The sequence below is a fragment of the Colletotrichum spaethianum genome (assembly GCF_022836535.1).
Source record: "Colletotrichum spaethianum MAFF 239500 DNA, contig20, whole genome shotgun sequence".
Classification (NCBI taxonomy): domain Eukaryota; kingdom Fungi; phylum Ascomycota; class Sordariomycetes; order Glomerellales; family Glomerellaceae; genus Colletotrichum; species Colletotrichum spaethianum.
The window spans coordinates 828,361-852,677 of NW_026054790.1; the positions used below are offsets into that span (position 1 = coordinate 828,361).

Genomic DNA, 24,317 nt, shown 5'->3' on the forward strand with positions numbered 1-24,317 from the left:
TTTATTATATAATAATTATTTTAATAAAGCTATATTTATTATTAATTATATAAAAGAGAAATATAATAACTTATAAAGTACCTTTTTAAAAAAAGAATTTAAAGTAATTAAAGAAGTAATTAATAAAAGAACTCTTAGTTATAAGTATTAATAAAGTTATATTAAAGACTATAATAAGAAGCTAATAATATAGTAATAAAAAAGCTAAGCCTAGTAAGCTATTAAGCTAAGCTACTTATTTATATTAAGTATTATTTTTAATAATATAAAAAAAGTATATAAAAAGTAAATAACTAAGGCTATATAAGTAAAGTAATAGTAATAGTAAGTAGTAGTTAAAAAAATAACTTATAGCTAAAAAAAAAAAGTTTACTAATAATATAGTACTTTAAAGTATTAAATAATATGTTGGAATAACAGCACCAGCTAGTTATATAACACGCACAACTCAAAGACACACATCATAACAGAGGGCACAAACTAGATATTCAGCCCTCAGTTATCCATTAAGGGGATCAAAAGTATATTTATACTAAACTAACTTAAAAACATATAAGATCATATATCTTATATATAAAAGCCAAGTTTTATAGTTAAAAAGATAATTATAGAAAATATATCTTTAGTTTACCTTAACTTTAACCTAAGTATAATCATATAAATAGGTTCTCTTAGAAAGAAAAAATCCATTTAATACTAATTAGTAGTTATTTAGTAATTTATATAATTACTTTATATAATTACAGATTAGTAAAAGTAAAAAGACAAAACTTAGGCTTTATAGCTAGGCTACTAGGTAATCTTGTATTTTATGTAAAACAAGAAATCCTTAAGGATACCTAAGGGGTTATACTAGAAAGTCTTTTATGCTAAGAAGCCTTAATCCTACCTATTATTGCCTATTAAGCTAAACTAAGTAAATAAAATAAAGATGACTTTTACTTTATTATTATATAAGATAGATTCCTGTTATTACCTACTAAACTAAACCAAACAAAAATCTTTATTGTACTATATATAGAATATAAAGTATATACTATAACACTAAATAAACCAATTTTAATATTATATAATACAAAATAACTACTAAATATAATATAGCTTCCTAAAAGGATCTAAAAGATAATTATTAAAGCTAATATAATAATATTAATAAATACCTACTAATATATAAAGAAATAAGTATAAAGAGCAAAGTCCTACTATATACATAAAAAAAGACTATAAATCCTAAACGCTAAAGAAATCTAGTTAATATTATATAAGTACTATCTAAAAAAAAAATAACTATATATATTATATATATTAACATAAAAATACTTTATTTTAAGTAATTAAAAAAAAACCTAATAATATTATTATATAAAAATTTTAATAAATAATTTACCTTTTAATAAGAAAAGGTCTATTATATATTTAAGGCAAAGTTTATATAACTTATTAAGCTAAAAAGATTCTAATTACTACTAATAAAAAATATAAATCAATAACTAATTAAATTTATTAAGGAGATTAGAAGAAAGTTTAATAAGCAAAAAGAATAGTTTTCTACTTATATAGCATTTACACCAAGTTATATAATTATAATAACTTAAATACTTATTTAAAACCTTAAATTAACTTTACCCTAAAACATAGCTAAACTAATAATAAAGCTAATTAAACCCTTATATAATACATAGATAACTTAAACATCAATTATATAAGAGTAGTTATAATTAGTTTTAAGAAATATATTTCCTAGAACAAGATTTATATAAGAAGTTAAGAGTTTTCTATAAATCTAAGGTTATATAATACCTTTATATTAAGAAAATAATATTTATAACTTATTACTAAAATAAATAATTTAAAATAAATTATATAAGTTAACTATAATTTTAATTTTCTAAAAGGAATAAAGAAAAAACAAGAATTATATAAGTAAACTATATAATATCTTATATAACAAAGCAAAGGTCTTTATTAGTTTTTGTTAACGCCTTAGGATTACTAAAGACTAATACTATATAGTATTTCCTAATATCTTAGCTAATTATATAAAAGAGTTTTATTTTTATTATATTAGACTAATAAGGAGATAAGATAAGATATATAATATATTAGAAATACACTTTAATACTAATATTAACTATACTCTTTATTAAATAGATTAAATAAGTCTATTTTTTATATAAGTTAAATAAGATAATCTAGACAAGAATCTAATAGATATATTAGAGATACTCTTAGACAAAATACCCCTTATATAGTAAGTACTTAGCTGTTATGGTCAGATATCTGACAGTGGTGTTTTCTGCTAATAGGTAGCTGAGGTTAATACTTGGTAACAGTAAGGTAAGTCTTGTTGGTAATCTTGCTGGTCTGTTGGTGTCTGGTGATTAGTCAGGCACGTCTAGGCGTAGATAGCTTTATAGCTTCATAATAGAAGGATAATCTAAGAGTTACTTATAAGAGAGTGAATCATGAAGTTACTTGCTGAAAAGCTATAGAAGGTATCTAGTCTAGTTGGAATGATTGTTCTTATATTCTATTGTTGTCCTATTAGGACTGATCTCTTGAAGTCAGTCCTTGATAAGGACTGATTCTTGGTATGTTGGTCCTGGGTCATGGACTGCTTATTTGTTGTTAGTCTTTCTTATCTTTATATGACTTTCTTTAGTTCTTCTGTTCTGAGAGGGGATTGACGTGTTCCTGTGTTATCCTGCATATAACCTTGTCTCATAACTGCTAGGCGCCCATGGGGTGACCTTGGTTATGTTATGCTTGTTGGGTTGTAATATCAGGTCTCCCCTCCAAAGGTCTTGCCCTTAAGACCTTATAAGTAGGTCATCCCTCCTAGGTTAGGGAGTTGTTAAACTTGCTTCTTTATTTATTTATGATGCTAATATTATGTTAGGTTGTATAGAAAAATCAAAACTGAAGGCAAAATCTCAGAAGATAGAGATAAAAGATTGTGAGTGTTTTGTGCTTTTGGAGTTTATTAAAGCTTGTTTTATTGTTGCTAATATGCCTTGTATTTGTTGTTTTTGTGCAAAGACTGCTTGTTGTTTTGGCAAAGGCTTTTCTTGTTGTTGAAGCTGTATTGAGGCTAAGAAGCCTTGTGATGGTGTTTTGGTGGCTTCTACTTGTGAGTGTCCCTTGATTGGGTGTGGTCTTTTCTGTCTGACCTTTGTTTGTAGTGTAAAAATTGAATGCTTAGTAAAAGGAGTGGGATGAGAAAGAGGAGGCGGTAGGTGAGGAGCTTTTGAGGCTTCACAAGGAGCTCACTTAATTGCAGTCTTTGATGGCTATTGTAGCCGGCTGCTTGTCTAGGATTCAGAAAACTTAGAAACTTGTTTGTAAGCATTAAGCTAAAACTTTTTGTTGTGGTATATAAGAAATTGATGAGTTTAATGCCTTGGAGTTGGTATTAGATGCTTATAAACGGGGAATGGTGGAGGAGTTACAGTTCATGTAGGTGCCTAATGATGTGGACTGGTCCTTGTATAAGCTTGGTGATGAGTTCTTGGACTTGGGGCCGTTGGTGTAGGCGTCTGGTTCCAAAGTGTCCACAAGTCGTGATAGTCCTGGAGCAGTTGTTAGGAGTGCTGGAGGTTCTTGATTGGTTCTTATGAGTTGTCCTCATGTTTATACCCTTTTTATTTAATGAGATATTATGCTTCTCTATTTTCCTCTTGTTCGTTAATGATTTGTTTGACTTCATATTCTGGTTTGTTTGGTTCTATAATGATGTAGTTGTTGGTGTTTGATTCTTGTGGTGCTGGTTTAAGTAGTGTGATATGAAAAACTGGATGGATCTTCATTGTGTTTGGTAAGTTGAGTTTGAAGTTGACGTCCAAGATTTTCTGAATGATTTTGAAAGGTCTAAGTTTTTTGTAGTCTAATTTGTTACTTGGTTGTTTTGTTTTGATGTTGTGTTGTAGAAGATATACGTTATCTCTTTCTTCAAAGGTTAGTCCCTTAACTCTTAATGTGTTAGCGTATTTCTTCATTTGTGTTCTAATAAATTTAAGGTCTTTGGTGGCGTTTTCTTGGATTTTTTGTAATTTGTTGTAATCTGCTATAGCCTTTAGTGCTTGTGGTTCTTGTTGAGGTTCTCTGTATACTGTAGGCTTAAATCTGTAATTCAGGTAGAATGGAGAGTTCAGGGTACTTTCTCCTATAGTACTGTTGTAGGCAAATTAGGCCATTAGTAGCAGTAGTACTTAATTGTCTTGGTTATAGTTGATATAATATTGTAGATATTGTTCTAGTATCTGGTTGATTTGTTCGGTTTGTTTATTGGTTTGTGGGTGAAAAGCGGTTAATAGCTTGTGATTAGCTCCTAGTTGCGAAATCAGGGATTTCCAAAACTTGGATGTGAACAGTTTGTTTTTATTAGATATAATTTCCTTGGGTAATCTGTGGTTACTGACGATGTATTTTAAAAACGTGTACGCTAGGTCTTCTGCTGTGCTTGATTCTAAGTATAGGATGAAGTATATGTATTTTGTGAGTTGGTTGATAATAATTAATATGCTGTTATAGTAGGTTTTTGTAAGTAGTTCTTTTGACTTTGGGAGTTTGATTATAAAGTCTAGAGAGATTGAATGCTATGTTTTAGGTGGTATTGGCAGTGGTTGTAATTGTTTGTATGGTTTGTGTGGACTGTTTTTGCTTTTTTTGTATATGTTGTAATCCTTGATTGTTGAAGCTATTTCTGTTTGAGTGACTTGTGTGTCATAATATTATTGAATTTGTTTAAATGTCTTGGTAACTCTTTGGTGTCTGTAGGCCTTAGCACTATGAATTTCCATGATCTGTTCAGGTGTCATTTTGCTAGTTGCGCTGGTATTGATACGGGTACTGATTATAATGAGTTTTTGTGCCAGAATAAGGTCACTATTACTGTCCTTTTTAAGGATAACTTGAGTTTCTTCTAGTATTAGGGTTTTGTGGTCTGGTCTTTGGCTTAGGGTATTAGCTCTTTTGTTTTTAGATCTTTTAATATAAATGATCTTGAAGTTAAATTCTAACAGGAATTCAGACTATTTGATTTGTTGTTTGTTAAGGACTTTAGAGGTGGTGAAGTGAGTAAGGTTCTTATGGTCAGTGTAGACCTTGACTTTATGTTTGGTTCTAGATAACTAAGGTTTTTATTCTTGGAAAGCTTTAATAATTGCCATAAGTTCCTTGTTGTGGATTTGGTAATTGAGCTTGGTTCTACTAAGCTTTTGAGAGAAGAAAGTATAAAGGTATAGTTTTTTTTTGTTGTTATGTTAGCTGAGTTGTTTACTGATAGTATAATTTGAAGCGTTGGTTTCTAGTTTAAAAGGTCTTTTTAGGTCTAGAATGATCAGAACTGGTTTAGAATAAACTTATTGTTTAACTTCTTTAAAGGCTTTTTTTTGTTCTTTGGTTTATTTGAAGGGTATGTCTTTTCTGGTGAGCTTGATGAGGGGGTTGATTTTGTTGGAATATCCTTTAAGGAATTGTTAGTAAAAGTTGATGAATCCTAAAAAGGATTGGATGTCCTTGACATTTTAAGGTCAAGGCTAGTCCTTGATGGCCACAATTTTTTCATTTTTTATTTGGATTTCTTTTAGTGTGATGGTGAATCCTAAGAAGTTGACTTGTTAACTATAAAATATGCTTTTTTTAGGTTTGACTAGTAATTTGGCTTTTTGTAGTTGTTGGAGTATAGTGTGAATGTGTTCTTTGTGTTCCTTAAGGGTACAAGAATAGATAAGTATATTGTTTAGGTAGATAATAATGAACATATCTAGAAACTCTTTTAGGATGTGGTTAATCATTGTCTGGAAGGTGGTGGGTGTATTGGTGAGTTTGAAAGGTATGACTAGGTACTTGAAGTTGCCTTTCCTGGTGCGGAAACACGTCTTCCATTCCTTGTCTTCCTTTATCCTGATCAGGTTGTAGGCTCCTTTAAGGTTAATAGCTGTGAACCATTTTGTGTGGTGTAGCTGGTCTTGTAATTCTAAGATAAGAGGTAACAGGTAGTAGTTCTTAATTGTAATGTTGTTGAGTTGTTGGTAATCTATATAGAGTTGTAGTTTGTTATTTTTTTTTGGTATAAATAATATTGGATATTTTATAGAGGATATTGATGGTCAGATGTAATCTTTATATAGGTTTTCTTCAAGGTATTTGTTAAGTGTTTTGTGTTCTGTTTTATTGAGTCTGTAGATTTTATGAAACTTTGGGTGTGCTCCTTCTTTGAGTGGGATCTCGTGATTGTACAAGCTGTGTTCAGGTAAGCTGGTCTCTAATTCTTTAGCAAAGAGTTTGGTGTACTTGTGGTATTGTTCTGGGATTAGAGAGAAGCGTTCTTCTTTTTGTTGATTGTTGATGAATTATTTAAATTGTTTATTTTTTGTGGGCTTGATTCTTTTGACGTATATGATGTATCTATGTCGCTTTGATTTACTTGGGGGTTATAGCTTACAATATTGCCTTGTAGTCAAATCTCTTTATTGGAGTTGGCTTGTTCTCTAATTTATGCTTAGGTTGTGTTATTGTAACTATAGGATTCTAAGGATGATATCCATGTCTTCTATTTGTGTTATGTTGAAGATCAGATGTTCTTGATGGTTATGGGTAACTATAGAGAGTTGCGTGGTTTCTCTGTTAATGGTGCCTTCACTGTACTCAACTGTTTCTCCTTTCACGTTTTATAGGGTGTAGGGATTCTTCTTGAATCTCCATGTGATTCCTTGTTAATTCACTAGTCGTGGTGACATCAGGTTTGCTTGTGCTCCACTGTTAATCACGACTTAAGTAGGCTGTCCTTCAATGTAGACGCTTAGAACAAGGTGTGAGGCGTCTGTCGTCATGGCTAAACATAGGGACTTCCTTAGTGTTGCCGCCTGCTGTCCTGGTGCAGTTAGTGTCCTTAGTTTTTTGAGTAGTGTTGGTGGTTTGATTTTCCCTTTGTGTCCACTGGTTTTACTTTGGGGGGGTTTGTTCCCTAGTTTAGGTTCTCTAGGCCTTTGCCTTTCCTATGTAATGCATTATATATTTGTTGTGTATGCATTTAGACTAGTGTTTGGTCAGTCCATTGTAGCATAGAACTGGGTGTTCTGGACTGGGCTGTATGTGTAACTAGCTTGCTTTGAATTCCTTGACTATCCATGTGCCAAGTTGGTGATAGAGGTAGATCATAGGGATTGGTTATTGTTTTCTTTGCTGGGGAAAGAAGTTGTTAAGTTTCTTGTCCTGGAGGTGGAACTGGTATTTGTTGTAGATGTAATCAGCCCAGAATACTTTGGTGTGGTGTGCATGTTTTTGGTTAAGGTACTTGTGGTCTCTGAATACAGGTTCCTCTAGGATGGATACTACTGGTTTTCTGTCAATTCCAGTATCGTTTGTTCTATAGAACCAGACTTTTTGATTGTTTTTATCCTTTTTGTATTGTGGTTGGTACTTGGGGTAGTTATTCTTGGTGGGCCAAGCCTTTTTAACCATTAGGTTATCATTGAAGTTGATACTTGTTTGTGTGGCTATTGGTTTGTTTAGGTCATAACGAGTTGGGCTTTGGTTGGCCTTGTAGAGCTGTGCTTTTTTTTTATAGAAGGCTTTTTATCTAAGGTCTGATTTGTTAGAGGATTCTTTTTCTTCTGAGAATGGTGTGAATGTAATTGTTTTGGTTTTTTTTTTGATATCTTGGTAGGATATTGATTGTGTAGAAGTTTGGCTTGATCTTCTGAGATCCCTGAGTTGCTTGGTAGCCTTTTTTTTGAGCTTGCTTGAGGGTTTGAACTTATTAAGCGATTCCTCGTGTTCTTCTTTAGAGCTTGTTTTTTTGCTAAGTACTTTAATTGACTCTTGGGGTGTGGGTTTCTTGAACCTGAGTCTTGGAGAGGGAAATCTAGGTTATTGTGGTTGTTTCTGTCCTATGGCTATTATCTTAGTGGGCTTCCCAGGTTTAATGCTCCTTTTTTTTTTAAGAGTGTTCTTAAAGTTCTTTTTAAGTATTTATTGTTTTTGGAAGTTCCCTTAGGCTTGTATGTGTAGTTGAAGTTGTTTTTTGATGACTTTTAATGTGTTGGGTATATAGGGGTTATTTTCTTTGCTTTGTATAGCTTCTTTGGCTCAGATGAGCTTAGTAATTAGCTGTTGGTTTTGTTGCTTTAGTTGTTGAACTATGGTTTGTTCTGGGTGGCCTCCTTTCTGGGTTCGTTGGGAGATTGCTATAGTTCTGTGTTTAAGCTGTTGTGGGTATTATTCTGCTTGTTCTTTTTGTTCTTAATGAACCAAGCAGTTGTTATTGAAGTAGGTGGTCCAGTTTTTTTGTTTGTGGGGAATTTCCTTTTTTGTTATGTTAGTTTTCTTAGTGCTTTTAGGTATAAGTTAGTTCTGAAGTTGTTTAGGTTGCTTGTAGTCTTTGGCTATGTGGCTAGGCTTCTTATAGTTGTAGCATTTAAAGTCCTTTGGATCCTGGTGGTTCTGGTGAGGCTTCCTGGTTGTAGCACTAATGTTTATGGGTCTATTGTGTTGCTTATAAGAGGTGCTTGGCTTATTGTGCTGTTAGTTGTTCTGCTAGTATAAGTTAGGCTGTGAGTTCCTAGGTCTTTATGGTATATACTTTCTGCTGGTATTTAGCTAAGGGTAGTGTGTTTCTCCTTTTTCTTTCTGCTGTTTGTATAGTCTGGTATTGATTCTGACTGCGATTTCTACATATTGTAGGAAGTTGTTTGGTTAGTTGAGCTTAGATAGCTTGTCTTTTACTTCTTCCTTAAGTCCTTGGTAGAACATGAAGATCTTGGTGTTGTTGGTGTAATCAAGTCGTGCGCAGATTCTTCAGAACTCTGTAGTGTAGTTGGTGGCTGACTTGGTTTGTTTAAGATTTGCTAAGTCTCATTCAGCTTGTTGTTTCTTGTCTGGGTCCTGGAATAATGATTTCAAGGTGTACTTAAATCCTATAAAGCTTCTAAAGATTTGCTAGGTTTCTAGGTTGTAGTGTTTTAGTGTCTTGTTGTCTAGGTAGTCTTTTAGGTAGAGCTTGAACTAAGAAAGGACTTGTCTTCTGAAGAAGGTGCCTGTATGGATGATTCTCTTTGTTTCTGTATGGAAGTTGCTAGAGTGGAACGTCTGGTAGGTCTTGACCTGTATCAAGAATCCTTTAAGCGTTCTAGGGGTCCTGTTGTAGGTGGTGGGGGAGTTGAGCTTGAGTTTCTCTTGTTTATTTACTGGGGTTGAGATGATGTTGGTAGTAGCTTAAAGAGTATGAACTTCTTTTTTGAGGTTATTGGTTTACTGGACTTTAGTCTGAAGTTGGTTAAGGAGTGCTATGTTGTTATTAAATATTTGTTGTATGTCTGTGATGTCTTTGTGGGCCTTCTTGAGTTGTTTGGCTATTTCAGTACTGTTGTCCTTATTGCTAGAGGACTTGGTGCCCTTCATTTCTTGGTTTAAGCTCATAGGTTTAGGGGGTGTGACTGTTTTTTTCTTGGATCTGCTGGAAAATGAAGTTGGGGTGGCTTTAGAGGATATTGTTACTGTTTGGTAAGTATTAAGGTTAATTTACTAAATAGGAGTAAGTAAAGTGTTATGGTTAGATATTTGATAGTGGTGTTTTTTGCTAATAGGTAGCTAAGGTTGATACTTGGTAATAGTAAGGTAAGTCTTATTGGTAATCTTGTTGGTTTGTTGGTGTCTGGTGATTAGTTAGGCACGTCTAGGCGTAGATAGCTTTATAGCTTTATAATAGAAGGATAATCTAAGAGTTACTTATAAGAGAGTGAATCACGAAGTTGCTTATTGAAGAGCTATGGAAGGTATCTAGTCTAGTTGGAATGATTGTCCTTATATCCTATTGTTGCCTTATTAGGACTGATCTCTTGAAGTTGGTCTTTGATGAGGACTGATCCTTGGTATGTTGGTCCTGGGTCATGGACTGCTTATTTGTTGTTGGTCCTTCTTATCTTCACGTGACTTTCCTTAGTTCTTCTGTTCCAAGAGGGGATTAACGTGTTCCTGTGCTATCCTGTATATAACCTTGTCTCATAACTGCTAGGCGCCCGTGGAGCGACCCTGGTTATGTTATGCTTGTTGGGTCGTAACATTAGCCTAGGTTTTCAGGGGGAGATTATACTTTGTATACAAGTTACCTAAGCGTATAGAGGTATACTAGAGCTAAAAACTACTTTAAGTAATCTTAAAGCATATTACATATATAAGTAATTCTTTTCTAGTCTAAGAGTATTACTATAAGTTACTTTAGATAAAAAGTCTATATTATATAATATCAACTTTATAGATAAAAGGTACTTTAACAACAAGAGTTACCTATAACTATTATACAATAGACTATTAAATAACAAAGGATCTTCTTAACAACCTTAGAAAAGTTAACCTTTATTATAACCTAGGTTTAATTATATAATATTTAAAAAAAAATGTTTTATATATAAAAAGAAAAGTTATTAGTTTATAAATTATTCAAATAAAGAATATAATTATATAAAAGACTAATACCTTTAAGTATATAGTATACTTAAATAAGAACTATAGAGAGATTTTACTTTATACCTTTTTAACTTTAAAGAAGAAAACCTAGTAGATAAATCATATAATAAGAAGAGAGAATTTACAGGAGATAAAGAGATATTAGCTTTCCTAATATCTTCTTCATTCTTTTATTATATAACAAAAAAGAATATCTTTTTATTACTAAAGATATTAAAGGCCTATTAATTTTTATTATATAATCTTTATATCTTATTATACTAAGAAGAACTATAAGATACAAAAGCAGTAAAGTTCTCTACTATAGGGAAACCTTAAGTCCTTATATACTTATAGGAGAACCCTTGTATAGTAATATCCTAGGGACCAGGATTAGTAAACATATAATTCAGGGCAAATAACTTAATTACATTAGTTAGTACTATAGAAATAGAGAATTAGCTTAGAAAGGTTACATATTATATCCTTAATGCTTCTACTTTGTTCCTGTTTTTATTATATAATATAAATAGGTTAAGTATATATTTCAATAACATTAATAACATAATTATATAATAAGATAAAAAACCTATCTTAGTTATATAGAAATAAAGTCACCTATTCTTCAACTTTAGTTATATAAAGGCTAGCATGTTCTTTATAAAAGAACAACTCTAAAGGCTTTATAGACAATTTAGACATCCTTATATAAACCATCTTTACTACCTCCTAAAAAAGGCTAAGCATTATAATATTAATATTAATATTCTAGAAAAAGTCTAAAAGTTTTATTATTATTATTAATTATATAACTTAACACTAAAGAAGTTTAAGTTTACACTTAAAGACAAAAGCTACTTTAATTATAAAATAATTATAAATATTATATAACTAAAAGACAAGAACGCCTTACACGTTATTAACACAGAAATAAGCTTCTAAGGAGCTACTTTCCTAAAGTCCTTATCTACACAAGATACATAGAATATACTTTATAAGTACTAAATTAGTATATACATTAGTCCACCAGACTATATTGTACATAACCTAGGTATAAACTTCATATTAACAAAATTCAGGAACTATATTAACATTATAGGTATATTATACAAAGAAATGCTAGTAGAAGCCTACTAAGCAATAAACAAGATAAAAAAAGCTTATACTCCTCTAAGGTATATATATAATATCTTATATACTAAGCTTAGGCATAACATAGACAAAGAAACCATCCTCTAAATAACTATAAAGGCATTAAACAACACAGCTAGTTCATATAGCATTATACCTACACTACTTATCTTTAGTATATATCCAAGGATTAATAAGGACTTACCTCTATTACCTAAAATCACTTAAAAAGTAAAAGTAATCTAAAAAGCAATAAAAATGCTTTAAAGCATTTATACAAAAATAGAAATTAATTATGCAATTAACACTAAAAATAGCCCTAACCTCTAAAGCATATTATTACTACTAATCTAAAGTAAGGTTTTAATATAAAGAGAAAATAAGGAATAGACTAGACTATATAAAGTCCAGGCTATAGAAGGCTATATAGTGACAGTCAAGATGGTTAATAGTCCTATATAGTTTTATGTAACATATGTTAAACTATACTATTAAGATATAGTATAGTTAGATTCAGATATTATATAACTTATTCCTTAGAAATAGCTAAATAAGAGAGAAAGACTAAAAAAAGGCTAGAGAAAAGCTATATAATAATCACTATATACTAATCAAGTATTTCTATCTTAAAAAAAAAAAGACTACAAGGAGTTAACAGAAAAGTTATAGCTTAATAATATAATTATAATACTAGGTGCTTTATATAAAGAATTAGACTAAACAGAGATAAATAACCTTATTAACTAAAAAGTCTTTACTTTTATATTATATAATCTAAAAGAGTATAATTACCTTTATATCTATAAGACATAGATAGTATAAGAGATTAAGAACTTGTTATCTAAGCTATATAAAAAGTTAAGACTTGTTATATAAGGGTATAGGGACTAGGAAAAAGAAGAACTCTTAACCTAGGCACCTACTATTTAACAAATAAGCTAAAGGCTTATACTTATAATTAGACCTACTTTTATATAAAACTATAAATATAAAGAGGAACTTAGAGATATAACTTAGGCATATACATAGTTAGACAATCATCTAACTAAAACAATTATTACATAACTACCTAAAAAGTTAGAAGACAAATACCTTAAGAATACACTTCTCTATATCTTGAAACTACTATATAGCTTAACAAAGTTAAGCCTATACTAGTATAAAACCTATTCTAAGTATCACAAGAAAGATCTAAAGATAACAGAGTTAATATATAATCTATACTTATTATATATAATAGAAAAACTAGATACTTTTAGGATTATAGCTATATAAATAAACAATACACTTAGCTTTACTATACCTACCTTCTCCTAGAGAGAAGAAGAAGAGCTAAGAAGAAAAGGACTTCATATAAAACTAAAGACTACCTTATTACTTAATAGTGAAATTAACTTTAATAGAGAAAAGATTTAATTATATAATAATTATATTACTTTTACTTAAAAAGGCTAAATAAAACACCTAAAACTTATTAATCCTAATACATATAATACATATTAGTAGTATATTTCCTAAAAGGCAAGAAAAATATACCTCACATTTATCTGTCAACCAAAGGCATCATATAACTTATTAACTATAGCCTAAACTAAAAAGCCTGATAAAAAGGATATTAAAGCTTTAAATATATAACTTTAGTAGTAAATCAATAACTTTACACAAGGTCTTATATATATCTCTCTTAATCTCCATTATACAAAAATATACATCTTTATAAATAGATTATTTATAAATAACTTAGATCTATTATTATAACTTAGATTTGTTATTATACTAGCTAAAGAAATAACTCACATAACAATAGACTTTTAGATCAAAGAAAACATTATATACTAGAGTTTAATAAAGTACAAGAGAGTCATATAAAGTATACTTATAAGCAAATTATATAGAATAACTACAAGATTTAATAGTAAGATATCTCTTAGTATAATACTTACTAAAATCCTTTATATATTATAACTCCTAAGGATTCTAATTATTATCTATTTAGACTTATAATCTCTATATAAGTACCTTATATAACTAAGTATAATAGATAAAAAGAGGCTTATAATTAATATTATAAGTCTATATAAGTTATACAAAAAGAAAAAGATCTTAGAAGTAAAATGAATTAATAGGAAAAATAACCCTACTAATACCTTCACTAAGAAATCACTAAACTTAGTACTTAGATAATTAATTATAATAAATATATTAAGGATTTAAATTAAGGTATATATTAAAAGATTAAAAGAAAATACTTAATAATTAATTTATATAACCTTACTATTATATATTATTAATTATCTAAAAATAAAATATAACCTTAAAAAGGTATTTAATATACTTAACTACTACTAATACTAATCTTAATATTAGATTATACCTCTACTATATCTATAACCTTCTTAAATTATTATATTATATAATTTATTTAATTATTATATAAGATTTTAGAGAAAAGAAATTATATAATTACTTTTTATTAATAACTATAAGGCTAGTAAAAGTACCAAAGAAATAACCACCTTTATTAATATTCTTGCTAAGCTTACTGCTAAGCATATAAGGCTTATAAGCATTAGTGACGTTAAGAGCCTTATAGTTACTAAGGCCACCATTATTATTATTATCATTATTACCTAGGTTATTAAATAAATCAATATCTTGACCGTAGTAGGTATAATAAGCACTATACAACTACTAGATGTACTTAGCATAAGCGTTACCCTGAAAGGTGAGAATATAGGTGTACTAGTAGAAGCGCAGGGAGTTAGTAGTTATGTATTTATTACTACAAGCAATAGCTATATAACTATAAGACTAAACTAAGACTATAAGGAAATAGCCTTAGTAGCAAATAATACTAGCAATAAACTACTAGACAGAAGTGTTACTAGTAATATAGATCTTGATATTACATAACAACATGTTAATAATAAGACGCTTCTTATTCTATAGTTAAGGTTAACGTATAAAGACAAGGTAAGGACAAAAGTAATATACATTAATAGCTAGAGCTAATAGAAGAGTATAATTATTAGTATTACTAATTAGAAGATAAAGCTAATAACTACTAGACATATTAATATATATACTAATATTACTAAAAATTAAACTACTAAAAGTAATAAAAAATATAATAGATTAATTATATAAAATATTATTAATAAATTAGTAAAAAGAAATATATAAGAAGAAATCTTATATATAAGTAGTTATTATTAGAGTTAATTAAAAAAAAAAGGAAAATTATTATTAATTAATTATATAAAAAAATAATATATATAAAGGGTAAAAAAGAAAAAAAAAAAAAATAAATAAATAAAAAAGGTTTTAAATACTTAAAGTTATTATATAAAAAAAAAAAAGTATATTAATAGTAAGAATAAAAGTAAAGTTAATAAGGAAAAAAAGAACTTTATTAATATATAACTTATCTACTTAACTAAATAAAAAAAAAAAAAATAATTACTTAAAGTTTTAATATTAGTAATTTATTATATAATGTAAATAGCTTAACCTATAAGATTATATAATAAGGTTATTAATATCATAATTAGCATAACTTAATTAGATACTATAAAGAGTTATATAGTTATAAAAGAAAAAGTTATAAGTGTTAGAATAATAGTACTAGCTAGTTATATAATACATATAACTTAGGGATATATATTATAGTAGAGGGCATAAACTAGATATTTAGCCCTTAGTTATCTATTAAGGGAATCAAAAGTATATTTATACTAAACTAACTTAAGGATATATAAGATTATATATCTTATATATAAAAGCTAAGTCTTATAGTTAAAAAGATAATTACAGAAAATATATCTTTGGTTTACCCTAACTTTAACCTAAGTACAATCATATAAATAGGTTCTCTTAGAAAGAGAGAATCCATTCAACATAATAAATAAATAGATAAAGTAACTAACCTTTAAATAATAGCTATATTATATTAAAGAAGTTAATACTTATATTTTATTTAATACCTTAGATCTTTATTAATATAATAAACTAAAAAAAAAATTTATTATTAATATTAACTTTACCCTTTTATTATAATATATACTTAATTAATTTAAGTATATAATAAGGCTTTTTAGTTAAAATAATATTAACTAAGTATTAGCTAATACTATTATAAAGGTAACTAAGCTAGATTTTAATTTTAAGATATTTATAGACATAAATAATCTTATTAATAAAGATATTAATAAGGCTATATCTAATAAAGAATCAGTTAATATAGCTAAGAATAAAAATAATAACCTTAAAATAGTATTAGTACTATTACTATTAATAATATTAACGCTAATAATAATATTATAAGTATTATTATAATATAAGTTATAATACTATATAATTAAGAATAATATAAATACTTAGTAAAGTAAAAGCATAATAAAAGATAATCTACTTACCCCCTTATTAATATAAATTAAAAAAAAATAGTAATATATAGTTAATAATAATACTAGTAATAGTACTATTATAGTAATAGTTTAAATTTTCAATTATTATATAAAAAAAATAAAAAAAGTATCTTCTTAAAGCCTTAGATTAAAGCTATTAATTAATATTACTTTTATTATTATATAACATTGTAGTTACTATAACCTTTTAAATTAAAAAATAGAGGTTTCTATGTATAACAGGCAAAAGTGATGCTATTCGTGATGCAAGGTGCAACCCCCCTTTTGCTGCTGCAACCCCCTTTTTTCGCCCCTTACGTGAGTAAGGGGTTTTTAGCGCAGCAGCCTGATGACTAAAACCCCTGGGTAGTCCTTGAGCTTTTTTCTTGGTTTCCGTTGACCCAGTTCATAAGCATAGCTTCCTTGAGATGGCCAAGGCCGGCTCGGCGATGATATTGAACCTACATAGGACTTGGTTGTCGGTCTGGAGCCTCCTCTGGCCGAGGTGAAGGGGCTTCGTTTCAAAATGAGCTCGAAAAGTGGATTTAATACAGGGATTGAACTCGCAATGATAATGGTGCTGCCTTCGACACTGTACCCCTCTGTTAGAACAATCTGGTTGATGCACTGGCTCGAGCCCTTCGAACCAGACGAGCCAACACGAAGTTCTACTTACACTGTCCAAACGACCAAATCAGGCGTTTCGTCTATGGCGACGCAGGTTTTAACGTTAGCATCGAAGATCATCGAAGATAAGAAACAGCCCTGAGACTTACACGAGTAATCCTCATTTGCCAGCAACGGCAAACGAGTCGTTTTGTAAATGGCAACAATGCCTGAGCTGCAACATGATTAGCCGACAAGGCAATCTTCGTTTGGAGCTGGCGAAGTCAACATACATTGTGCCTATACCAAGCGCGCAAGATAATGCCAACTTTTTCTTGAGGCGCATTTGAAGACGGAACAGCACAATGGCTGGGTATACGGCCAGGTAGACGTCTACGAACGCCGAGAAAGCTGCGTCTCGAGTCAGTCTCTAGATTGCGCAAAAATTCTCCAAGAAACTAACCCCCGGCGTAGATGGAAAAGTTGATCAGAATATTCGGATCGAAGCAAGTGCCCTTGACGGAAAAATCCCACAATGACCTCGCAGGAGTACAACGCCCTATCAGAAGCCCAACAGTGACGAACAGTGTCATCTGACACCAGATTCCCATCCACCACAGAAACCATTTGTGGAAGACGCCCGGGTTTAGCAATCGCGACAGAAGAGAGACTACTGCAAGCTTGGGTAGGCCAAACGACATGATGCCTGGGCATTGGGCAGCTGTCGTCCAGAGCATGTTGCTCTGCTGTTGCTCCAAGGTGAGCACGTCTAAATGTCTGCCAGTACCAGAGGCGACCGCAAGTGTGGAGAGTGACGTCGATATGTAGCCGCAAACCTGGATAAAAAGAAAGTTATCAGTACTACTCGCGGTAACGTGCGGGCAGAATGGGGTTACACAACACACCAGCCCAAGTATGATAAAGTAGTCATCGCTGTAGAGCTTTCCGATGATCTTCCACCTCACATAGACTCTACCCAGAACGAACAAGCTACTGAGAGCAGTGAAAGCCCAGCAGATTGAGATGATAGCCGGGCCTTTGTCTTGGGCTTTCCAAGCGTCTGAGCCTTTAGGCGGGTTGGGCATGTCAAATTATAGGTAGGTGCACCGTCATTTGCGCGCTTGCAACATAAATCGATGAAGAGGCATAAACCATGAAAGCTGCTGTTGATGCTTCAAATAGAGAATTTTAAGTTTGTTATCTGTGCCCACTTCTCAAAACTCGGCTACCGGAAGACATTGTCTTTTCTCGTGTTCGCCCAGATGTTACCACGCATCCGGAAGCAAACATGGAATTTTATCTGCATCAATAGTGCCACAGGTCCGCTTACACTTTACCCTCTACCCCCTGCCGATAGCTGGCTTCCCTTGTTATCTTACTAGGGTCTGGAGATGGAACCTGGCTCTTCATCTTGAATGGTGGATCAATGATAGGGGGAGATGGTGGTGAGTAATTATATTCCAGGCCCCCCCTGGCCGTCGATCTTCCTTTCTTCATTTTATGTTTTCTCCCCCCATTATTCTGCGCCGCACGTGTACTTCGATCTGGCCCAATCTGTCTAAGCAAAAGGATCTCACTGCCAATAACACTTAAGCAAGCAAACGCCAACAAGAACATGCAACGCATTTCAGACAAAGAATCGACCAAGTGATCAATAAACTGAATCGAGCCTAATCCCCCCACTGCGCAAGCATCTCCACCCCTCAACTGCTCTGAAAGACCGATTTAATGCATAGCCCAGGCCACGCTAGCGTGAAGTTCCTTTCTCGAGGATGCTGAACATACGTTGCTTGTGACGGTTTTTTGCTCGCCCTCAACAATACCACTGAGAGCAGTCGGCAGCCCGAAGGCAATTTTTCGTCAGCTGCCGCGAAGGCCTTATCGCGGAGGGAAATGTCTCTTAGGAACTTTCAAGTTGATATGCGTGACGGCGTTGTTGCTCACGTAGGCTGTGGAAGTATTTCCGCAAAATTTGTATATTCAATGAAGTTGGCAGAGCACCCAGTGCCTTACCTTCGCTGACCTGCTGTGGCTGGCCGACATTTTTCTCTAATGTTCCACAACCCTGAACAAGCACCAAGTCAAGTACTGGTTAGACCGCCTGTCTGGTGGTTCAACACGTCAGATGTTATGCTTGATTTTCAGACAGATGATAGTATCGACGCAACCCCCAACATTACTCCAATGTTGTCTATCTTGACGTCTCTATTGACGCTTCGACAGCTTGGACCATGGTACCAGCTCTTGAGCAAAGATCTGTATCGGCCTTCATCGCCTTGCGAGAGTGCGCCTATGACCAGCCGGAATTCCTCCAGGAGGCCGAAGATATCATTCAAATCGTGTGATTGATGTCAATCGAAACCTACAGAGCGTTCTTCTTGGCGTGGCTGGCTGTGCTGTTTGTGCCAATGGTATACTAGTAGCAATTGTTGCGAAAAGAGGAAGGTGAAAGGAAAGTTTGCTTAAAACACAACAAAAATACTTCATGGCGCTATGTGTGGCGTTCTTTGGCTTGCATGTTTATGCGCCGGGGGGGGGGGGGGCAACAAACTTCGATGCGTCCCGGGCTTGCGTGCCAGCAGTGAAGCCCGCTTGCTGTTGGTATCTCTTGAACTCAAGTTGATATCCCAAGGATCGGTTCTAAGTGTGGCTGACCGTTCGCTTGCCCAGATGTCTGATATCAAGAGGTAGTGCCAACATAACCTACTCCGCCAAGTTCAGCAAAACACTAGTTCCGGATAACGCACCGGACAGCAATTGACAACATTGGCTGTTGGTTTGTAGGCAAACACGCACAGTCGATAGATTTCACAGTTTAGGAAGTCATCCTGCTCTGCCACAGCCAAACCCCGGACACACATTCCTCATTGTTCATGAAGTTTTCAATCTTCGATGGCAACAACCGTTTCAGGCTCAGAGAAAATGTCTGATAACTATGTTGTCGCATTCTGTCCAAGTGATTAGTGCCGAACCAAATTTATCGGGCACATCATACCGTACGGAATTTGATGCTACGGCGATGATGTTGACTCCCTAGCACAAGAAGGCGGAAATTTCATGAATTCGCGGAAGTCCTCGGACACAGGGTGCACACCGGTGACTTGCGTTCTGGAAATGTTGTGTTTATGCTTTTTTGTTTCGCGGAGCGCACCAAAGGCGATTGACATAAATTTTTTGAGATGATCGCAGGGCTGGAAACTGTGAAGATCTGGGATGGCGGAAAGATCGTAGGGAGTCTGATTAAGTTAAGCCTTGTTGAGCTTATCAGCATTAATGTAAATAGTGAAGGGCAGTGATGTCGTGTATTGTGCGTCGACGACCATCGACTGTTGCTAGATTAGTCAGTGAATTGATCATTGAAATAACTAAGTCTCAAAATAACATTAAGCTGGATGTGTAACGGCTCACTTTGCTCCATTCGCATGGCCTTCACTTCCCATGACGTATGATGACCTTGAGAGAGGTGAAAGTGAATTGTTAGTGTATGCCAAGAACATACATCGCCAAATCGGAGCTAAAACGAAACACCGAACCCAAAACGGATTTTTACCCCACATCGCTGAGAAATCATTTGTTCGCCTCAACTCATTTTGCCATTCCTTTACTCGAAGATGCCGCACACGAGGAGTAGAACTGGCTGTCTCACATGTCGGTGAGTGACCTTACAACCCTGATGATACGCTAGTACTGATATTCATCATAGTGATGAGGGCTACAAGTGCGATGAGGTCAAACCTCATTGCGGCCGCTGCACCCGGCTGGGTAAGACGTGCAAGGGGTATGGTCTGAGAGTGAGATGGAAGACTGCCGACTCCTCGACGGACGGAGGAAGGATCATGAAAAAGAGAAGCCTGAGATCCAGATCAGGGTCGAAGCCTCGGACGAGTTCGTCGTCATCACCTAAACGACCGACCACAAAGCCAAGCTCCCCGACGACGGCCACCGACCCTAGCCAGAGCAGTCTCATCAGGAATCCATCCTACCTGTCACCAGATGTCTCTCCCATGAATCGCTTCCTCCTTCATCACTGGAGCAACTCATTAGCGAGTGTAATATCGATGGCTTCCGGGACGCATAATCCGTTCCTTACGCACCTCACTCCCATGATGCTCCGCTCCACCGCCCTCCTCTTTTCCATCTCTTCGATGGCGGCGGGCCACCTAGCCGTCCTCCGGAACGATGAAAATCTGCTCACTTTGTCGTCACGACACATGTTGGTGGCCGTGTCTTCCTTGCGCGAGTCAATCGAAACCGAGAACCCCGAGCTCTCGCTAGCGACAATCCTAATGCTTCAAATCTCCGATCGGCTGTTCAATACCGATAGCCAGATCGATCACCTCGCCGGTGCAAAGGCTGTCATCATGCACTCGGGAGGACCGAAGAACTGGACCAGCTCCAGCGCGCAGTTCCTCATGAGCCTTTGCTTCTACCACGACGTCATGTCTTCCATCTCGCGCACGTCAAAACCTCTCCTGAGCATGACCAACGTGGCCCCTCTCGAAGGACTGCAAAACCTCGCGAAGCTCACGTCTCTTGTGTCGGTTGTGAGCACCATCAGTAAGATGCAAGGGCAGAGCGGCGAGGCACATCAGAGGAGAGGGTTTTCGATTAGAAACGACTTGCAAGAGCTCACCATCGCGGCCGATGGGGACCCGGCTATCGAACACACCATTCAAGCCTACAAGCATGCGGCCATTGTTTATCTCTATCGGGTGTGGAGCGACGGTACGCCGCCACCAAAACCATTCCACGCGGAACAGTGCATCCGTCATCTCTTGAAGGTTCCTGTCACATCATCCTATGTGTCAGCACACGCGTGGCCTTTATGGACGTCTGGTTGCGAATCTGTCGACCCCCACCTGCGACAACTGGTTCTCGAGAGACTCAAAACGATGTATCAACACCGTCACCTCCCATCACTTAGGCGGGTCCAAGAAGACATGGAAGAGGTCTGGGTTGCCAAAGATGCGCAAAGACGGCAATTCGGAACCGAAAATGTGGATTGCTGCAAAGTGATTCTGTACAACCGCAACCGAGAAGCTGATTTAGTTTGATATCATCAAGACTAACCCCCCATTTGGAGCCCCATAGAAGCCTCTTTCCCTCTGACATTACTTTCTCCGAGGAATCGCGGAAGACTGGCCGAGCCCGAGACATGAGGCAATCTTGAAAAAGACATCCGTGTTGTCGTACACACCTGCAAACGTTTCTTGACACGGGCCCATGGCAAAGACTGGGACGTCCGTCAGAGAATGCACGCCAGACGAAGAGGAAATGGGAATCGTCCCTGGGACATAGAACCCATCCTCTCCGTCCTCTGGGTTCGCAATGTACCCGTCCTCTTCGTCGTTCACCACCACCCGACGAGGCGACTCGTGCAGGCGGTAGTTCTCCCTGCGGTCGGGGTTTGCACCGAAGCCGGGCGCGATGGCATACCGAGGGCTCCAGTTTAGTGGGAAGTTCGGGCCAGTACCGTACTCGATGCCGTCCGGGCGTGTGACGGTGTACTGCGAGAGGCCGGAGCGCTCGTAGATGCCGATGGCGTCGCGCTTCTTGCGGTCCGTGTCCTGGGCGGCGAGGTACTTGGTGTCGGCTACGCCGAAGACGTCAAAGCCATGGCCGTGGTCTGCGGTCACGACTATGAGCGTGTCCTCAAGCTCACCAGCATCCTTGAGCTTCTTGATGGTCGCGCGGATAGTGTCGTCAAACTCGAGACGGTCCCCAAGGGCTCGGTCGTAGTCCAGCGCGTGCATCTGCTTGTCGATCGAGGCCCCCTCGGACATGAGGAAGAAACCTGCATCATTACTGCGCTCGAGGAGGATATCGACGGCCTTGAGGGTCATATCCTTCAGACCCGGCAGGTCCAGCGGTGCAGATCCATCACCAGAGGGATGCGTTCCGAGCTCAGCAATGTTCTCCGTGAAAATCATCCGGTCGAGCCAAACAGGTAAGTGGGAAGTAGAGAAAACGCCCAGGGCAGGAGAGTCGATCGGGGCGTCGCGAAGGGACGTGGCGTTCCAGCTCACGGAGTAGCCCTGCTTACGAAACTCTTCGTAGTAGTCCTTGCCCTGGTACGAGGATGGGCCTGGGAGGAAAGTTGAAGCGCCGCCGCCAAAGTAGACATCAGGCCCAGGGTGGCTGCTCCAGGAGTAGTTGGTCATTCCGTTGAGTGCCTGGTCGACGAGCGACCCGGCGTTAGATCTGGATCTGCTGTGGCCAGTCAACGCAGCCGGTGTAGCGTCGTCGAGAGCGGCTGTGGTAACGGCTCCCCAAGCGGATCCCTATGAAAATGTCAGCAAGAGACAATGTGGCCGCTCGGTATACGCGCTCACCCAGACCCGAACCACCATTTCCACGATCGTCTCAACCTTGGGATCGTCGAAATCATCAGCTGATGAATCGGAGTAAACGCTAGCACTTAATTAGCATTGTTGTTAATATCCACAAGATTTCTAGCATACCCCATGGAGTCTGAAGTGCCCTTGTGTCCGGAGTAAAGGGCCGAGGCCGAGTTGGCGCTGTCTGTGATGAAGCTGTCTACGGAATGCGTCTATCGCCAAGTCAGTACCCTTGACTACATCAACCAGAAACGCAACCCGCTCAACTTACCATCTGGTGTCCCAAGATGGGAAACTGATCCATCTGCATTCGCGACTGGTACTTTCCATTGATGCTTTTGTGACCCAAAAGGCGTGCCGCCGTGATCATGTTCGTCGTCATTCCGTCGCCGATGAAGAGGATAACATTCTTCGCCTTCTTCTCCTCGGCGAGCGGCCGCACAAACCATTCCGCCAACGTCTTCTTGGTACCGTTATAGTAGCTCAGCTCCACAGTGTAGTTTCCTGGCTCATAAAGCGCCAAATGACGATATGCTTTGGACACGACGTTGACGACGGATTGGTTCCTGGCGTCTTGGGCAAACAGGTCCTCGTACCACGAGAACGTCCACGTCTCAAGCCCCGGCTCCTCAATCCCAAAGAACTCTGTCACGGGCTTTCCATCAGGGTAGCTGTTGCTTGCGATAGAGATGGAAAACTCCGGGTCCGGGACACCATCGTTGAAGGCCTCAGTGCCGTTGACGGGAGCGTGGATTTCGACGCGGATGTCAAAGTTCTGGCCCGGTAGGAAATGGGCCTGGTCAGGGGGGAAGACGCAGCCCAGGTCAGGGCACGCGCCGAGTCTCTGAAATGTCTGGGCTAGGGCTGCGGGCGCAGACGCCAAGAGGAGCAAGGCGAGGGCGGCCATTGTGGGATGTGACGGTGGAGTGATTGAGTGGTCCACGCGAGGAAAAGAAGCCAAGATCAGATGAACTTGGGTCGACGTTATGATCGATGACGATTTCGTCTGCCAAAATGTGACATGACTCTGATCTTATATGAAAGCCAAGATACCACAGAGCGGTCAAGTTCATGATTTTAACCGTTGGTCCTTCAGCTCTTCGGCTAACTAGACTTAGAAGGTACAAGTAATTATCTGCCGCGTACGCATATTCCCATGATCCCGGGGTCGAACCCCTCAAAAACCCCAGCTCACCCTGATCAAGAACAAACTTATCACGACGATGGGATCGGCGTCGTCCGAAGCGCCAGTGGCCGACCTGTCATGGAGTGGGGGATGACAGGCATCCATGGGCAGGATTTCTCTTGGCCTGCAGCTTCGCTGCTGCGTACCCCGCCCATTACTGAGATTTTCCCTCACAAGCCATCGATAAGCACGCGAGCAGTTACC

The 24,317-nt window shown here is 36.2% G+C and overlaps 2 protein-coding genes across 2 annotated transcripts; one reads left to right on the forward strand and one right to left on the reverse strand.

Moving 5' to 3' along the window:
* Positions 1 to 20,695: 20,695 nt before the first annotated feature.
* ColSpa_07929 (uncharacterized protein) lies at positions 20,696 to 21,643 on the forward strand (the record flags this gene model as incomplete). Its single annotated transcript, XM_049274141.1, has 1 exon — positions 20,696 to 21,643. The coding sequence occupies one exon, from the start codon at positions 20,696 to 20,698 to the stop codon at positions 21,641 to 21,643; it is 948 nt and encodes a 315-aa protein (XP_049130098.1).
* A 57-nt stretch (positions 21,644 to 21,700) lies between these two features.
* ColSpa_07930 (alkaline phosphatase H) lies at positions 21,701 to 23,834 on the reverse strand (the record flags this gene model as incomplete). The annotated part of the gene is made up of 4 exons (XM_049274142.1): positions 21,701 to 22,870; positions 22,922 to 23,000; positions 23,051 to 23,139; positions 23,199 to 23,834. The coding sequence occupies 4 exons, from the start codon at positions 23,832 to 23,834 to the stop codon at positions 21,701 to 21,703; spliced, it is 1,974 nt and encodes a 657-aa protein (XP_049130099.1).
* Positions 23,835 to 24,317: the final 483 nt, after the last annotated feature.